Genomic DNA, 17509 nt, shown 5'->3' with positions numbered 1-17509 from the left:
TTACCTGCCCACACCTGCAGAGATTTGAGTCTGAAGACTGAAGGAGTGAAACAGACGGAGAGAAACATGTCTTTAAGCTCAAACTGAGGAGTTTGGATCCGGACTAAGCGGGTTCTGGTCCAGTCTGTGTTCCTGGAAACACCTGGACCCATTTGGACCGATCCGGATCAGAACCACTGGGGATTTCTGGAGTTTGAGCTGAAGCAGGAAGTGGAGTGGCAACAAACATGGTGAGTTTATGGACTGACAGTAGAGCAGAGCTCAGGACGGTTCTGGTCCCGGCCCGGTCCGGCCCAGAGCTTCACCTGCTACAGCACCAGGGTTATGCAGATGAAAGGGGGAGCTAAGAACCAGAACTGGGTCCGGTTCTTCACTGTCAGAAACCAAAGAATCAGAAATGAATGTGGAAGCAGGACAGAGACGGCGGATCCAGATCCAGTCAGGGATCACATTCCAAATCTGTGTCATGTAAGTGATCCTGATCCCAGATTAAGATCAAACTGATTCTATGGAGACGGAACAGAACTGCTTCATCAATCAGTGATAGAAATGTTATACATAGAGACAGTCACGCCTCAGAACTGAGGAGGAGAGATCTGGAACCAGATCAGAATGAAACCAAATATGACAGAAACCAGACAAATCTTTAAATCCAGAGTAATCTTAAACCAGATCAGTTTGAAACCAGATGAGTCTTTAAATCCAGATCAGTCTGAAAACAGATCAGATTGAAAGCAGATTAGTCTGACATCAGATCAGTCTTTAAATCCAGATTAACCGCACTAACAAATCAACACACCTGAGCTGGGGGTCTGTTGTCAGGTTAGACCCTCAAACACCTGAGTTTGAATCTACAAGAATGCTGATCGACCAATCAGAGCGAGGCACCAGGTAGTGGGTGGCGACCTGTACACGTTCCCAGAACTTCCTGCAGGTTTCCGACCATTTAAGGGAATGACTGCAGTTCCAGCAGGTTTGGTCTCTTACCTGAAGGACTGGCTGCGGCCCACGCCCACCTGTGGGGGCCGTCGGCGTCACAGACCCCCCCGGATCCGACCTAAAAACACGCCTAGTGGCGTGCTGCGTCCTGCTGCGCAGCATGCGCTCACAGGACTCAGGAATGCTGGGAATTCAGCAGGGATGGGCCCTGTGCCCCCCCTCTTCCAAGATGACATGGGGGGGTCACCTGAGTGTTTGTAAAACAGGAAACTCACCTGAACTCCAGCTTCACTTCCTGAAGCCGGAGGAGTTTACTCTGGAGGATCCGGCTGTTCTTCCGTTACAGAGTAAACTCACCGACAGTTTCAGGATCCTGGAAGCTTTCACGGCTAAATCATCTGTCCCTGCGGCTGCTGGAGCCTAACCTGGCAGAGATACACCTGGACAGGTCGGTCTGTCACTGGGCCTCAATCACACAGTAACCAATGAACCTCTGAATCCTGTTTTTGGATGGTGGAGGAAGCAGGAAAAACCCACTCATGCACGGGAAGAACATGCACACTCCACGCAGAAAGGTCCACGCCGGTGGTTCTGGCTCAGGTCCAGCCGGGACTTGAACCACGGCTTTCTTGCTGTATGGCAAGAGTGCTAACCACTGCACCACCGTGCAGCTCCAGGGTTGGATCAGTGAACTCTGAGCTCATCACGTTTGTTAGAGCAGAGAAAATCGTCATGGCAACGACTAAACCCAACTTTACCAAGCAGCAGCGCTGCTGGCATGAACTCCTGGAGGCTGCTGTGGAGCAGAGGTAGACCAGATGACCTTTGATTGATCGTAGGGTCCCAGGTTTGATTCCCACTTTCATGCCCATGTGCAGAAATGTACTCGGTAAAGACAGAGACCCCCTCCCCACCCAGTTTCTCCTGGGGGTCACAGCTGGTGTTCATGAGGGAACTGGACCGTGACTGTAAATTAAACCCCGCCCCCAGGTCACGGACCGGTCCAGGGGGATCATTTCTGTTTGCTGGCAGCTGATCAATTGTTCTATTGAACCCCCCCACCTCCAGGGGAGCAAGGAGCGTTACCACTGGCAGGCCCAGAACGTGAAGGTGAGCGGCGTGGACGACATGGTTCTGCTGTCCAAGATCAACGAGGACGCCATCACGGACAACCTGAAGAAGAGATACATGGACGACTACATCTTTGTATCCTCTGAGTCCTGAGGTCCACTGCTCCAGAACCTGGTTCTGGTGTCCGTCATGGTCCTTGACGCACGTGTCAGACTTACATCGGTCCGGTTCTGATCTCCGTCAACCCGTTCAAACAGCTGCCGTATTTCACCGACAGAGAGGTGGAGCTGTACCAGGGCGCGGTGAGGCACACGCTCATGCACGCACACAGCCTCGTGCACACATCCTCATGCACACATCCTCATGCACACACACAGCCTCATGCACACATCCTCATGCACACATCCTCATGCACACACACATCCTCATGCACACATCCTCATGCACACACACATCCTCATGCACACACACATCCTCATGCACACATCCTCATGCACACATCCTCATGCACACACACATCCTCGTGCACACATCCTCATGCACACACACAGCCTCGTGCACACATCCTCATGCACACATCCTCATGCACACATCCTCATGCACACACACATCCTCATGCACACATCCTCATGCACACATCCTCATGCACACATCCTCATGCACACACACATCCTCGTGCACACATCCTCGTGCACACACGCATCCTCGTGCACACATCCTCGTGCACGCATGCAGTGACCTGCCGTGTTCTTCCTCCAGGCTCAGTATGAGAACCCCCCCCACATCTACGCTCTGGCGGACAACATGTACAGGAACATGATGATTGACAGCGAGAACCAGTGTGTCATCATCAGGTGGGTGGAGCTTCGATCAGGGATCTGTGGCTGCATGCAGGTGTTCACTGGAGTGACCTCTTCTTGTTCCAGTGGTGAAAGCGGAGCCGGGAAAACCGTGGCTGCGAAGTTCATCATGAGCTACGTGTCCAAAGTCTCAGGAGGCGGAGACAAAGTCCAGGTGAGTTCAGGTAAAACTGAGAGGATGGCTGTGTCACTCTGCAGTCAGCATCAGGTTTGATAGCGTTTCTGGACTTCAACTGTTGTATCTGGAAACGTGGTCGCCATCCTGAGAGTGAAGGGGAGGAGCCTCTGCTCCAGAACATCCAGGTTCTGCTCATGTAAAGGTTCTTTAATCAGATCCAGAGACCTGCAGGTTCTGGTCCAGCTCAGAGGTGGGTCACCAAAACCCTCCACACTTCTGCTCCTGGACCGGCCCAGAACCAAAGTGTTACGGGCCTGAATGAAACATGAGTTGACCTGGAGGTCAGAGGTCATCACTCCACCTTCACCGTGGTCTCCTGGAGGTGTCATGTTTCCATGGAGCTGCTCCGTTAGCAGCAGACTGCATCAGTCAGGATCTCTGCTGGAGCGTTTGGTTGATGAGCCTTGCTCAAGGGCACCAGTGATGCAATGAGTCCTTCATTCATGTGTGTCGACAGATTACCCTCAGCACCCGTCCATCCTCCTAACCCCCGCCGTCCGCCGCCCCCGAGAACCGAAGATCTTTGTTTTCATGCTTCAGGGCAGCAGAGGTAGAGCAGCTGAGCTGTGGTCAGTAGGTTGGAGGTTCACTTCCCTGTGGCACATGGAGACTCTGAACCCGGCGTTCCTCTTGGTGGTCTGGCTCAGACGGCGGGACGGTGCCGCGCTTTGGGCCTGAAGGCCATTCTCCCTTCAGCGTCTGGAGGGCGTCCTCCTTGTTCGGCGCCGGTCTGGTGCGTCCTGGACGGCGAGCCGCTCATCCAGCTGTGAAAAACCTTTGAGCCTGAACTCACAATCATTAACTTCCATAAACCACAGACGGTCTGAAGAGAGCCTCAGCTCCTGCTGTCTGTGCTGCAGAGACTACAGACGCAGAACCACGCGGTCCAGTCCTACGGACTGATCCGGAGCACCTGCTGGTCTAGATGGTCTCCTGCTGCTGGTTCTGATGGTTCTGCTGGTGCCGTAGCGGCTCAGCAGAGACACTCTCACTCTGGATCTTTAGACCTGGTTCTCCTCTGACCTGGAGAGCACAGACAGACAGTCCGCCTCATGGATCACGTTGGTCCTAACAGTGCTGTCCTCTCTGTCGTTGCCATGGTAACCCGGCGGGATGCAGCGCGTCAAAGACATCATCTTACAGTCCAACCCACTCCTGGAAGCCTTTGGGAACGCCAAGACCGTCCGCAACAACAACTCCAGCAGATTTGTGGGTATAGATCTAGGACAGCATGAACGTGCACGTGCACACGCACACACTCTGTACTGTCCTGCAGGGGAAATATTTTGAGATCCAGTTCAGTCGAGGAGGAGCTCCTGATGGAGGAAAGATCTCCAACTTCCTGCTGGAGAAAAGCCGAGTTGTCTCGCAGAATCACGGAGAGAGAAACTTCCACATCTACTACCAGGTATGCAGCCCAACACCGTGCACGGTGACGGACGACCAGTGTGATCACATGTGTGTTATGTCAGCTTCTGGGCGGGGCCAGCAAGGAGCAGATGGAGAACTTTGGCGTCACCACTCCAGACTATTACTATTACCTGAACCAGTCGGGAACCTACACGGTGGAGGACATGGACGACAGGAAGGACTTCTCTGATACCATGGTCTGCCCCGTCTGTCTGCATGTCTGTCTGCATGTGCGTCTGCCCCGTCTGTCTGCATGTCTGTCTGCATGTCCGTCTGCCCCGTCTGTCTACATGTCCGTCTGCCCCGTCTGTCTGCATGTCTGTCTGTCTGCCCCGTCTGTCTGCCCTGTCTGCATGTCTGTCTGCTCTTTCTGCATGTCTGTCTGTCTGCATGTCTGTCTGCATGTCTGTCTGTCTGCATGTCTGTCTGCTCTTTCTGCATGTCTGTCTGTCTGCATGTCTGTCTGCATGTCTGTCTGTCTGCATGTCTGTCTGCTCTTTCTGCATGTCTGTCTGTCTGCATGTCTGTCTGCATGTCTGTCTGTCTGCATGTCTGTCTGCTCTTTCTGCATGTCTGTCTGTCTGCATGTCTGTCTGCATGTCTGTCTGTCTGCATGTCTGTCTGCTCTTTCTGCATGTCTGTCTGTCTGCATGTCTGTCTGCATGTCTGTCTGTCTGCATGTCTGTCTGCTCTTTCTGCATGTCTGTCTGTCTGCATGTCTGTCTGCATGTCTGTCTGTCTGCATGTCTGTCTGCTCTTTCTGCATGTCTGTCTGTCTGCATGTCTGTCTGCATGTCTGTCTGTCTGCATGTCTGTCTGCTCTTTCTGCATGTCTGTCTGTCTGCATGTCTGTCTGCATGTCTGTCTGTCTGCATGTCTGTCTGCTCTTTCTGCATGTCTGTCTGTCTGCATGTCTGTCTGCATGTCTGTCTGTCTGCATGTCTGTCTGCTCTTTCTGCATGTCTGTCTGTCTGCATGTCTGTCTGCATGTCTGTCTGTCTGCATGTCTGTCTGCTCTTTCTGCATGTCTGTCTGTCTGCATGTCTGTCTGCATGTCTGTCTGTCTGCATGTCTGTCTGCTCTTTCTGCATGTCTGTCTGTCTGCATGTCTGTCTGCATGTCTGTCTGTCTGCATGTCTGTCTGCTCTTTCTGCATGTCTGTCTGTCTGCATGTCTGTCTGCATGTCTGTCTGTCTGCATGTCTGTCTGCTCTTTCTGCATGTCTGTCTGTCTGCATGTCTGTCTGCATGTCTGTCTGTCTGCATGTCTGTCTGCTCTTTCTGCATGTCTGTCTGTCTGCATGTCTGTCTGCATGTCTGTCTGTCTGCATGTCTGTCTGCCCTGTCTGCATGTCTGTCTGCTCTTTCTGCATGTCTGTCTGTCTGCATGTCTGTCTGTCTGCATGTCTGTCTGCCCTGTCTGCATGTCTGTCTGCTCTTTCTGCCTGCATGTCTGTCTGCATGTCCGTCTGCATGTCCGTCTGCATGTCTGTCTGCATGTCTGTCTGCTCTGTCTGCCCCGTCTGTCTGCATGTCTGTCTGCCCCGTCTGTCTGCATGTCTGTCTGCCCTGTCTGTCTGCATATCTGTCTGCTCTGCATGTCTGTCTGCTTGTCTGTCTGCCCTGTCTGCTTGTCTGTCTGCCCTGTCCGTCTGCATGTCTGTCTGCTCTGTCTGCCCCGTCTGTCTGCATGTCTGTCTGCATGTCTGTCTGCCCCTCACCTCCTGCCCGTCTGTGTCAGGGGGCCATGTCCGTGGTGGGCCTGTCGGCGGACGAGCAGGACTCGGTTCTGCAGCTGGTGGCCGCCATCCTCCACGTGGGAAACATCAGCTTCAAGGAGGAGAACAACTACGCGGTGGTGGAGAGTCAGGACTGTGAGTGTCTGCTGGTGACGTGCTCGCTCTGACGGGACGCCGTCCTAAAGCCGTGTGTCCCCGCAGTCCTGGCCTTCCCGTCGTACCTGCTGGGGATCCCGCAGGACGGCCTCTGCAGTAAACTCACCAGCAGGGTCATGGACAGCAAGTGGGGGGGCAAGAGCGAGTCCATCTCTGTCACCCTGAACACTGAGCAGGCCTCCTTCTCCAGGGACGCCCTGTCCAAGGCTCTGTACGCCCGCCTCTTCGACTTCCTGGTGGACGTAAGTCTGGGGTGGGGGTTGGGGGTGGTACCCCCCCTAAAAAACTTATCACATATGGACCAATAGTTAATGGTACTGGACGCAGAACCGGTACTGGGTTAGGGTACCGCATCCTGGTGGTTGGAGACTGATGATTAGCATCTGTGGGCGTGTACCAAGCGACCCTTGAACTAGTTCTGGTTCAAGGGCTGGAGGTTGAAGACCCATAATTCAATAGGAATAGTCAGAAACGAGGAGTTAGGGACGCCCCAAACCTCAAAAAATGACGTGGGGGGGCTGGACCGTACGTCCATATATGACGAGCTGGGAGTGAGAATGGTGGACCCAGTGGGGGGGCAGCTGCTCACTGTCCTCTGTGTGTTGCTGCAGTGCATCAACAAAGCCATGCAGAAGGAGCAGGAGGAGCTGAACATCGGAGTCCTGGACATCTATGGTTTTGAGATCTTCCAGGTAGGACTTTAGTGTGGAGCCGTCAGTCCTCCACAGACTCAGAGAGGGGGTCAGTTTAAGGCTGGGTTGATAAAATCGATTTGAATCGATTTAAGCTTAATAGATCAATTATCAGTTCATAAAAATATAAATCAATTTTGCCCAAAAACTTAAAGTCTGCTAGCTCGATGCTAACGTTTAATGGAGTTTCCCATAGGACGGCTAATGCTAACACTCTGTCGACCTAAACATGCATTCTGACTAAATGAACATCTTTATATGAATTATATATTTATAAAGTGACCATTTGTGGTCTAAAAACTGTTTTTTGATGCTTCTCGAAAAAAGTGTAATGCTACAGATGATCGCCACCTAGTGGTCAAACTGAGACGTCCTCCAGGAGAAGCAGAACAATGTTTAAATGTTAATGATCTGAACATTTTAGTTAGAACTTCTTTAGAGAATCCATGTAACTCTGGATGATATTAATCATTATTTCACTGATACATTTACAGTCTGTGATCAGATTAATGTAAATATATTCAAATCATATAGTAGATTATTAATGTATTTCTGAACAAATGTGTATAAATGTGTGAACTCTAAATTGGATTGAATTGATAAAAATTGAATCAAATCAAATAATTTCAGGAAATGATAACACTATGTAAGACAATTTTTGTTCCTGGCTTCTGAGTGTTATATTTCAATTGTCTAAAATATGTAAAAAAAAGACTTCATTAAGCACAAACTTTGCTTTCATGACAACAACACAAAGAAAACTCGTTTTTTTTGTACAAATAAACAATTTGTTTTTTTTTTCGTTGTTATGATCGAGTAAAAACACAAACTGCACAAGTAACAGACAAAAATTGTGGGAAACCACTCAACAAGGTTCAGAAATGTGTAGATTTTCTCGATTTACGATTGTATTGTGAATCACTTTCTCGAAGTGGCCCCCAAATGTAGTCCCCCATCATGTTTTCGTTATACTGTCCTTGGTATCGACGTTCAATTATATCTGGATGAAAGCGCTCGCCTTGCTCCTCAGAGTAAGCGCCATGTTCTCCTTGATCGAGATGTGAATAAGGAGATGGACTTTCAGAGACATTCTGCATCCCATTTTGGCAATTTGAGGCCGGGCTGAACATTGTAACATCTGCCTGTCTGCCCGATACCCCTGATATGGGGTATCAGGGCTTCTGTCCCATGGGCAGAATTTGAAAATTCTTAGAGTTCAGCCCTGTGAGGGCAGGAAGGCTAATAAATATGGAACGATTTCAAGACGAAACGTACACGACTTATGACAAAACTTCATAACTTACAACTCCTTCTAACACGTTAGGAAAATAAATCAAAGCACATCTAAGCAAGAAGAAAATGTTCAGCTTACCTTCAAGTGTTTTCTTGCAATATTCGCATGTGAAATGGGGTTCCCAAGAGTTGCCTTGGCCCCCGACCGCCATGCCGAAGTTTGCCTTGTAAGCCTCGCACATTTTACGACTTGCTTCCACAGAATACTTTTTCGCTCTTGTCTTTATGAATTGTCCGCACACATAGCAGAATGAATCAAGAATGAATCAAGACACCTGTGCTTTTATACTGTAGAGCTACTTTTGGAATATTTGAGAACTTGCTAGAAAGTTCTTACGGTTTCTCAAAAGATCTGGAAGTTTATTTAACGTTCTAGAGTGTTTAGGAAAATTGTAGAAACATCTAGAAAACTCTAGCAGTACGGGAATTTTCTAGGAGGAAGCTCGGCATTGAATCAAAATTTTCTAAAAAACATGCGACTTTCAAAATGTCACTTACTGTCCAGGTCACAGAAGCAAAGTTTTTCTGGATCAACAGGGATTTCCTTTCTGTTCTAGACCTAACGGGTTAGGAAAACACACTTTCAACCCAGGAACAGAACAAAAGTGAAATCGGCCCTAGTTCAGTTATGACGACTGCATGCTGTCTGTGACTCCGCCCCCTGCAGGACAGGTTGAGTGGTGCACCTGAGCTGCTTTCTGTCTCATGGGATTCACATTCTTCACTTTCCTTTCCAGCAAAACGGCTTTGAGCAGTTCTGCATCAACTTTGTCAACGAGAAGCTGCAGCAGATCTTCATCGAGCTCACGCTGAAGGCAGAGCAGGTGACCTTCAACCCTCAGAACACCTTTCACATCACAGACATCAGAGTCAAAGTCCCAGCAGCTGTCACACACGGAGGTGTTTTCCACATGTGACTCCGCCCCCAGCTGCATTCAGTAACCATTTGGTGGTTTAACTCCCCAATCCAAACCCTTTGTGCTGAGTGTCAACCAGGGGGGCACTGGATCTCAGTTATAGTCTTACGTTGGTCCTGGATTTGAACCTTCCAGTCTCAGGTTGGACACTCTACCACAGGGCCACTGAGCTGGTGCGTGTTTGGGTCTTGGATTGATGAGCCTGTTGGGGAGGATCTGATAACAGTTACTGAAGATTACGGTGAAGTCGGGTTTGTTCACAGCTCAGATTAAACAGCTGAGGAATGCGTGGGGGCGGAGCCTTCAGGACGTGGTGACATCATCTCAGTGCAACGTTCTTAAGACGTGTGTCTGCAGGAGGAGTATGTTCAGGAGGGCATCAAGTGGACCCCCATCGAGTACTTCAACAACAAGGTGGTCTGTGATCTCATCGAGTCCAAGCTGGTGAGCCAACCAATCACAGAGCAGCACAGGGGAGGAGCTTCCCCTCACTCCAATCACTGGTCTCCTTTTCTTAGAATCCTCCAGGGATAATGAGCATCCTGGATGACGTTTGTGCCACCATGCACGCCAAAGGCGAGGGGGCGGACCAGACGCTGCTGCAGAAGCTGCAGGGTCAGATCGGATCACACGAGCACTTCAGCAGCTGGAACAAAGGCTTCATCGTCCACCACTACGCCGGAAAGGTGCGCCCACACCTCAGAGACACCTGTCTCTAAGACCAGCTGCGTCCTACAACACCTGTCTGTGTGTCCAGGTGTCCTATGATGTCAGCGGCTTCTGTGAGAGGAACCGGGACGTCCTGTTCAATGACATCATCGAGCTGATGCAGGGCAGCGAGTTGTAAGTTCTGGTTCTGGACGTCGTGTTTGTGACCTGAAGGTTCAGAACTTCTGAGGTTTTCAAACTTCTGACAAGCCAGAGAGGAGCTGTGGTTTGGAAGATGTGGAGAGAAGGGCGTTGGAGTTCTTTAGAACATGGATGAGGGCTGTAAGACGTGTGAGATGCAGGAGTGACAGAGGAGGTCCAGGTGGAGGTGGGAGTGCACCAGGGATCAGCTTTCAGCTCCTTCTGGTTTCTGTGGAGATGGACAAACTGACAGGAACCTCTGAGGACCAGATTCACATTTCCTGTCCAGTTCAAAGTGCTTTATTTAAAACATTAAAATAGTAAAAATGTGATCATTAAAATAAAATTAAAAGAAAGTAAAAAGATTTTAATTTAAAACCAGCATAGATAAACAGTCAGACGTAAACTTTTGAATACATATTAATCAAACTGAGAACAGGTGAGTCTTTAACCTGGATTTAAATACACTGAGTGTTTCAGCAGATCTAAGGTTTTCTGGAAGTCTGTTCCAGATCTGTGGAGCATAGAAGCTGAATGCAGCTTCTCCATGTTTAGTTCTGACTCTAGGAACTGATAAAAGACCGGATCCAGATGACCGGAGAGGTCTGGCTGGTACATACTGGGTCAGGAGGTCAGTCATGTATTTTGGTGCTAAACCATTCAAAGCTTTATAAACCAGTAACAGAACTTTAAAGTCTATCCTCTGACAGACAGGTAACCAGTGTAAAGACCTCAGAACTGGACTGATGTGGTCTACTTTCTTGGTCCTTGTGAGAACCCGAGCAGCAGAGTTCTGAATAAGCTGCAGTTTCCTGATGGATTTTTTTGGTAGTCCTGTAAAAACACTGTTACAGTAATCAAGTCGACTAAAGATGAAAGCATGCACTAGTTTCTCCAGGTCCTGCTTAGACATCAGATCTTTAATCCTTGAGATATTTTTGAGATGATAATAGGCTGATTTAGTGACTGCCTTAATGTGTTTATCAAAATTTAGGTCTGTGTCTATCACTACACCCAAGTTTCTGGCCTGGTTGGTAGTTTTTAGTTGAATAGATTGAAGCTCTGTAGTGACGTCTAACCTTTTTTCTTTAGCCCCAAAGACAATAACCTCAGTTTTGTTTTTGTTTAATTGAAGTAAGTTGTGACACATCCAGTCATTAATGTCCTCAATGCATTTACCAAGAGCCTGTACAGGGCCTCGGTCTCCTGGTGTCAGTCTAATATATATCTGTGTGTCATCTGCATAGCTATGGTAACTAATGTTGTTGTTCTTTATAACCTGGGCCAGTGGGAGCATGTAGATGTTAAATAGAAGTGGTCCCAGGATGGAGCCTTGGGGCACTCCACATGTCATTTCTATTGGCTCAGAAGTGAAGTTACCAATTGACACAAAATATTTCCTGTTTTCTAAGTACGTTTTGAACCAGTTTAGTACTGGCCCAGTGAGACCCACCCAGTTTTCCAGTCATCTGAGTAGAATAGCGTAGGAGAGATCAGTGTGGATCAGGATGGATCCATCAGAGGATCAGATCATAGATGTTCTGGCAGCAGATGGAGATGTTTCAGAGGACGAACAATTATGATGTTGGAGACACCAGGAAAGAGAGGACGACCAAAGAGGAGGTTGATGGATGGAGATGACTTGAGAGATCACCACAAAGAGTTTGTAATGATTGTGGTTAAGTTGCTCCATGCAGTCTGTTAATGGAACTATGCAAACTAATGTTGGATTCATCAGACCCGTCAAAGGTTCCAGGTGAGTTCAGGTTCAGGTGCGACTCTTTGCTGGATCATTTTCCTGCAGGACTTCAGACTCAGACAGAGTTTTGTTTGACATGTTTGTCCTCATGATGACCTCTTTGTGGTGTGTTTGTGAAAGTCCATTCATCAGAGCTCTGTTCCCGGAGAACCTGGAGGCGGAGAAAAGAGGCCGACCTACCACAGCCAGCAGTAAGATCAAGGTAAGATGGCCGTCAGAGACTGGAGCAAAGTGAGACGTGTTCAGGGCAGGTCAGTCTTTGTTCCTTCCTCTGCAGAAACAAGCCAACAGTCTGGTCCAGACCCTGATGAAGTGCACTCCTCACTACATACGCTGCATCAAACCCAATGAGACCAAACGGCCCCGGGACTGGGAGGAGAACCGGGTCAGACACCAGGTGGAGTACCTGGGCCTCCGAGAGAACATCCGAGTCCGGCGAGCGGGATACGCTTACCGCCGGGCCTTCAACAAGTTCCTGCAGAGGTCAGGTGTCCTTCTGGGTCAGAATCAGCAGCATGTTCTGGTTCCTGAAAACAGAGACGTCTGTTTCTTCAGGTACGCCATCCTCACCAAGGAAACATGGCCACACTGGAGGGGGGAGGAGCGACGCGGGGTCCTCCACCTGCTCAGCTCAGTCAACATGGATCAGGACCAGTTCCAACTGGGCAAGACCAAAGTCTTCATCAAAGCTCCAGAGTCGGTATGAGACGCTCAGAAAGCTGTCCCTTCTGAAGTTCTGAAGGTTCTGACCCTGTTCCTCTCGCAGCTCTTCCTGCTGGAGGAAATGAGGGAGAGGAAGTACAACGGCTACGCTCGCGTCATCCAGAAGGCCTGGCGCAAACACATCGCAGTCCGGAAGTACGTCAAGATGCGGGAGGAAGGTAAGACTCCAGCTGTGAGAGGCTAGCGGGGCATCAGCCGGGTCTGGACCAGAACTCTTCTCACCTTTCAGCCTCTGATGTTCTGCTGAACAAGAAGGAGCGCCGCAGGAACAGCATCAACAGGAACTTTGTGGGCGACTACATCGGCACCGAAAACCACCCTGAGATCCGGCAGTTCGTGGGCCGTCGAGAGAGGATCGATTTTGCAGACGTGGTGGTGAAGTTCAACCGCAGGTTCAAGGTGAGAGCACATGGTTCTGTTGTGACCCGGTTAGAGCTGAGCTGGACTTCCTCCACAGGAGGTTCTGCTATAGTCAGAACCTTTGAAAGATTCGGGGGGGGACTCTGCAGGGGAAGCTGCTGCTGGGAGGAGTAATCTGATTACTTGTGCTCCAGCATCCGCAGGCTTTGACTCTGAACACACTAACTGCTTATCCGAAGAAAACATGTCTGCTGCAGGGAAACCAAAGGAGTTGGGCCCAGAAGCTTCTGGTCCCAGTTCTCTAACATGGTTCCTTTTGCTCCTCAGACGGTGAAGCAGGACCTCATTCTCACCCCCAAGTTTCTTTACCTGATTGGTCGAGAGAAGGTGAAGCAAGGTCCAGATAAAGGTCAGATCTGTGAGGTTCTGAAGAGGAAAATCGAGCTGCACAAGGTCCAGTCCGTCTCTATGAGGTAGGTTCTGTCTGCTTGGTACTGAGGGGCTGCGGGTTCCATTCCTGGTCTTATTCTGGAGGGCTGGATCAGAACCAGAAGTGTGTTCAGAACCAGAGCCAGAACTGTGTTCATCTTAAAGCCTGTAGGCAGACCTCAGCAGGTGTGGTGTTTGTTGCTCAGCACTCTGCAGGACGACTTCTTCATCATCCACGAGGAAGAGTACGACAGCGTTCTGCAGAGCGTCTTCAAGACCGAGTTCCTCAGTCTGCTGGTCAAGAGGTTCCAGGAGAAAACGGACAGGAAGCTGCCGCTGAAGTTCAACAACCTGTCAGTATCACACCTGTCTGTCCGTCTGCCCTCCCGCTGCTGTCTCAGGCTTTGTGGGCGGGGCAATGATCCATGCTGGACGATTGGGTCGGTGTTGGTCTGGGGCGGGGTTGACTCTTCTTTGTGGGAGTGTCTGCTTGGAGTGGGCATGGCTACAGACTGCTTCCTGTCTGCCTGTTTGACGAGTCCACTTCATTCTGGTGCAGTTCTGATCCGGTTCTGTCCTGTCCCTCCAGCCTGGAGTTCAAGGTGAAGAAGGGGGGCTGGGGCCCCTTTGGCTCATCAGGTTCCAGACAGATCCAGTTCCAGAGCGGTCAGGGAGACGATGCGGTTCTGAAGCCCAGCGGGAAGGTCCTGCAGGTGTTCATCGGACCGGGTCTCCCCAAGAACTCCAGTAAGTTCTGGCTTGAATAATCCTTCACTTCATAGCCATCCTGTTCGTGCCGCATCACTTCCTGCTGGATCCACAGGACCAACCAGGAAGGACAACCGCAAGAGCCGCTACCTCCGAAGTCAGGCCCCGCCCACCAGCCAGACGGGCTCAGGTACCTGTGAAGAGTGCTTCAGCTTCTGGGTCAGCGTCGAGCAGTTCTAATCATCTCATCTCTGCAGCACATGGTCCCAGAGGGGGTGGGGCCTCCAGGGGGCGGGCCTCCTTTTCTAGGGGCTCCCTCTTGAGGCAGCAGTCCAGCATGGACCAGCCCACCTTGCCCCGCCTCCAGAACCAGCCTCGGCACGGCGGTCAGCTCCCAAGACAGCAAGACATGGGCTTCATGGAGGTCCCCGAGCAAGGCGCTGCAGGGTGAGCCCGCCTGTCCCACAGAACCAGATCCAGCAGAACCGGATCACAGACCGTCTGCTGCAGCTCAAACCAGTTTGACCCTGCCAATCAGGACCAGACTCAGCTTTTTCTGCTTTCACACTCAAACCAGGAAGTGTTCAATTCTGCAGTTCCTCCATAAACCACTAGAGGCCGTCAGATGAGACCGGTTCCCCACTGACCGCCATGTTAGAGAGATTCACTTCACACCTGGACTCCAACTCTTTTACAGTTTTTAGTCATGGGGGGGGCTTGCTCCACTGATATGTTACAGGCACGCTTCTCTATTTAGCCACGCCCATTTAAGCAACCACACCTTTTTACGTGGTCACGCCCCTTTAAGCAGCCACGCCCCTTTAAGCAGCTGAGGCTAGTTGGTAGTTTAGGAGTCATGGAGACATAAAGTTAGCGGTGTAAGCGTCTGGATCAGCGCAGAAGAAGCCAATCCATTTTCTTATTTCAGGTTTTTCTTGCCAGGTGGATGGAGCAGCTTCACGCTGTCATTTGTCTCTTTCTGGGGTGGGCGGAGTTAACTCTAGTCAGTGTACCTGTTCATCCAGAACCCGGTTTGAGGTTCTTCTGACCGTATGTCCCGCTCCTCCCCTCCAGGCTGCATCGACGGCGCTCCAAGGAAGTGAAACCTCCTCCTGGGGCGGGTCGACCCAAACCAAAACCCAGAACCCCGCAATGCAGAGCGCTCTACGCCTATGACGCCCAGGACACAGACGAGCTCAGCTTCAACGCCAGTGACATCATCGAGATCCTCACAGAAGGTACCGGCAGTCCAAATAGCAGCTGCAGAGTTCTGATCTGACCTGACAGCCAGAGATGTAATCACTATATAGTGCGTTCGCCATTTTCTAGTGCCGTCCGAATCTAATTCCAAATCAAGTGCAGTCTTTGCGAAAAGCTAGCGTACTTCGACGGACACTAGACTAGTGGATATAGACCAAAATGGATTGGGGTCGAACAATTTCAAACAAGAATACGTGTTTACACGCAATATTTGAATAAACCATCCACATTTTCACCACCAGAACACAGTGGAGTCTAATAAACGCTGTGAAATGTTGGTTTTTATTTTTTTCACTTTGTGAAATCGATTATGTCATATCCGTTTTTAGAAAAACAAAAGAAAAGTAGTCTGAATGACCTTTAAAATCCTGCGCACTACATAGTATAGTTTTATAGTAGTTGGGGGTTGGGGGAGGGATTCGGACACAACCAGAGTTTCAACTTAGCACAGAGGATTGTGGGTAGTGGGAAGTTGTGCTGAGCCCTCCTGTGTCTCCGCAGACCCGTCGGGGTGGTGGTTCGGTCGGCTGCGGGGCAGAGAGGGGATGTTTCCTGGAAACTACGTGGAGAAAATTTAGAGCTGCCATGAAGGAGCAAAGGTCACCAGAGCTTCACACCATCCAGCAGACGGAGGATCCAGAACCGGACTTCAACCCAGAACCCGCTCAAGGACTTCGACCCAGAACCTCACCAGTTAACCAGCACAGACTGTACAGCTTCTCTCTCCTGATGTTTTCACTGGAGCTGCTGTAACTACATTACCCAGAGTTCCCATGAGGCAGTGCTGCATTCAGGTGCAGATGGATATGTGTTTTGTGATTGTGGTTCCATGTTTGTAACTCAGAGCTTCAGAACTGAATCGGAGCTTCAAACTGAAGCCTCACCTGTCATGTACCTGTGTCATATTTCAGTCAATAAAACGTTCGAGCCTCCTTGTAGGCCTCTTTCCCGAGCATTTCTAGAGTCCCTGAAGGCGCCTCGACCTTTCACCCAGAACGGCGCGCGCGGACCCTGTAGTCTGGGCGGGTAAACGGGGTATCCGAAACAGAGATCCGACAACTGTATATTTAACAGCTGATCGCTACAGTCGCTACTATTCCATAAACCATATTCCAGAAACATCCATTCATCTGTCAGTAACGGATCACCTCCTTCAACAGAGTCACCACGTTCAAAGGATGACATGCAGTTACAAAAACATAAAGGTAAATACGACTTAGCTTCAATCCTTGATATTTGTGCTTCGTTGCTAATTTAAACAGTTCATACATTTCATAAATACAACGTTATCATATTTGTTTACATAAAGACCCCAAAACGTGTTTTGTATGTTAGTTTTAGTATTTAATTGTAGAATTTTAATCCTCATTTCCTCTTATGTCCTCCATGAGAGGAAATGAGGATTAAAATTATGGTGTTTTTTTATATTTAATGATTGAAATAGTTGTGAATCAAGAGCAAATGAAAACATGTTAGTAAAAATGTTGTAGTTGTGTAAAATCTAAAAGTTCTACAGACACATTTCTGTACTGTCACAGTAAATGTTAAAGTTGTTGATGGTTTCATAATTGCTGAGGCAGGAGAAATAACATTTCATTTAGTTTGTAATTACCATTTAATCTAAATTTTAAATTATTTTCTCTATGATAAATATGATGAACACATGAAATTCTCTGTTTTTAGATGGAATATGTCCTGGACAAAAAGCGTCCTCCAGGAGAGCTCATAGTGAAGGAGGATGATATCTGCTCAGCCTGTGAAGACTTTAGGATCCTGAATATGACACAATGGATGGAATCCTCCGTAAGTATTCTTAGTCCAAAATACTGTAAAGAAAATATCATGTGACACAAGATTTGAAGAGTATTTCTTTTTATTTTAGATTGGAATGTTTGTCTAATAGCTGTGAGGAAAGCTGCACAGACATGTCATTAGTCATTCTGGTGCATCTTTTCTCTGGTTATAGACATGATGGTGTTAATGTCTGTGTGTTTCTGTTTTCTGTTTCTGGGGAAAAATGTCGACATCGATGACCTTTAGTGTCTTTATGACCACCTGGAAGCATCTCCAAGTTGGCCTACTGCGCTCCTGCTGGTACTATTTTGATCGTTTTGTTCTCCTGTATGTGATTGTCTATGTGCATGTTTACTAATTAGTATCAATGTAG

General features: G+C 49.1%; 2 protein-coding genes across 2 annotated transcripts in view; both read left to right on the top strand.

The window, feature by feature from the left end:
- The window catches only part of sostdc1a (sclerostin domain containing 1a), a 441057-nt gene that overhangs the window by 420227 nt on the left and 3321 nt on the right, over nt 1–17509 (top strand). The gene's annotated exons all lie outside the window — the stretch shown is intronic.
- myo1eb (myosin IEb) lies at nt 42–16294 on the top strand. The gene is made up of 27 exons (XM_024258370.2): nt 42–230; nt 2008–2145; nt 2223–2312; nt 2770–2864; nt 2937–3024; nt 4168–4257; nt 4325–4456; nt 4521–4655; nt 6199–6331; nt 6398–6594; nt 6964–7044; nt 9075–9161; nt 9612–9698; nt 9773–9940; nt 10012–10097; nt 11983–12064; nt 12140–12345; nt 12418–12562; nt 12629–12743; nt 12815–12984; nt 13273–13418; nt 13581–13727; nt 13964–14121; nt 14198–14272; nt 14340–14529; nt 15157–15320; nt 15844–16294. Exons 1-27 carry the CDS (start codon nt 228–230, stop codon nt 15918–15920), a joined length of 3285 nt encoding a protein of 1094 aa, XP_024114138.1. The 5' UTR covers nt 42–227; the 3' UTR covers nt 15921–16294.

The sequence above is a fragment of the Oryzias melastigma genome, linkage group LG16 (assembly GCF_002922805.2).
Source record: "Oryzias melastigma strain HK-1 linkage group LG16, ASM292280v2, whole genome shotgun sequence".
Taxonomy (NCBI): Eukaryota; Metazoa; Chordata; class Actinopteri; order Beloniformes; family Adrianichthyidae; genus Oryzias; species Oryzias melastigma.
This window is presented reverse-complemented; position numbering and strand designations above follow the sequence as displayed.

Bases quoted from the DNA above. Each gene is read 5' to 3' on its own strand.
- myo1eb (XM_024258370.2), top strand. The intron at 4,457-4,520 runs GTATGCAGCCCA...GTGTTATGTCAG, and splicing joins ACTTCCACATCTACTACCAG to CTTCTGGGCGGGGCCAGCAA. The intron at 13,728-13,963 runs GTCAGTATCACA...CTGTCCCTCCAG, and splicing joins CCGCTGAAGTTCAACAACCT to CCTGGAGTTCAAGGTGAAGA.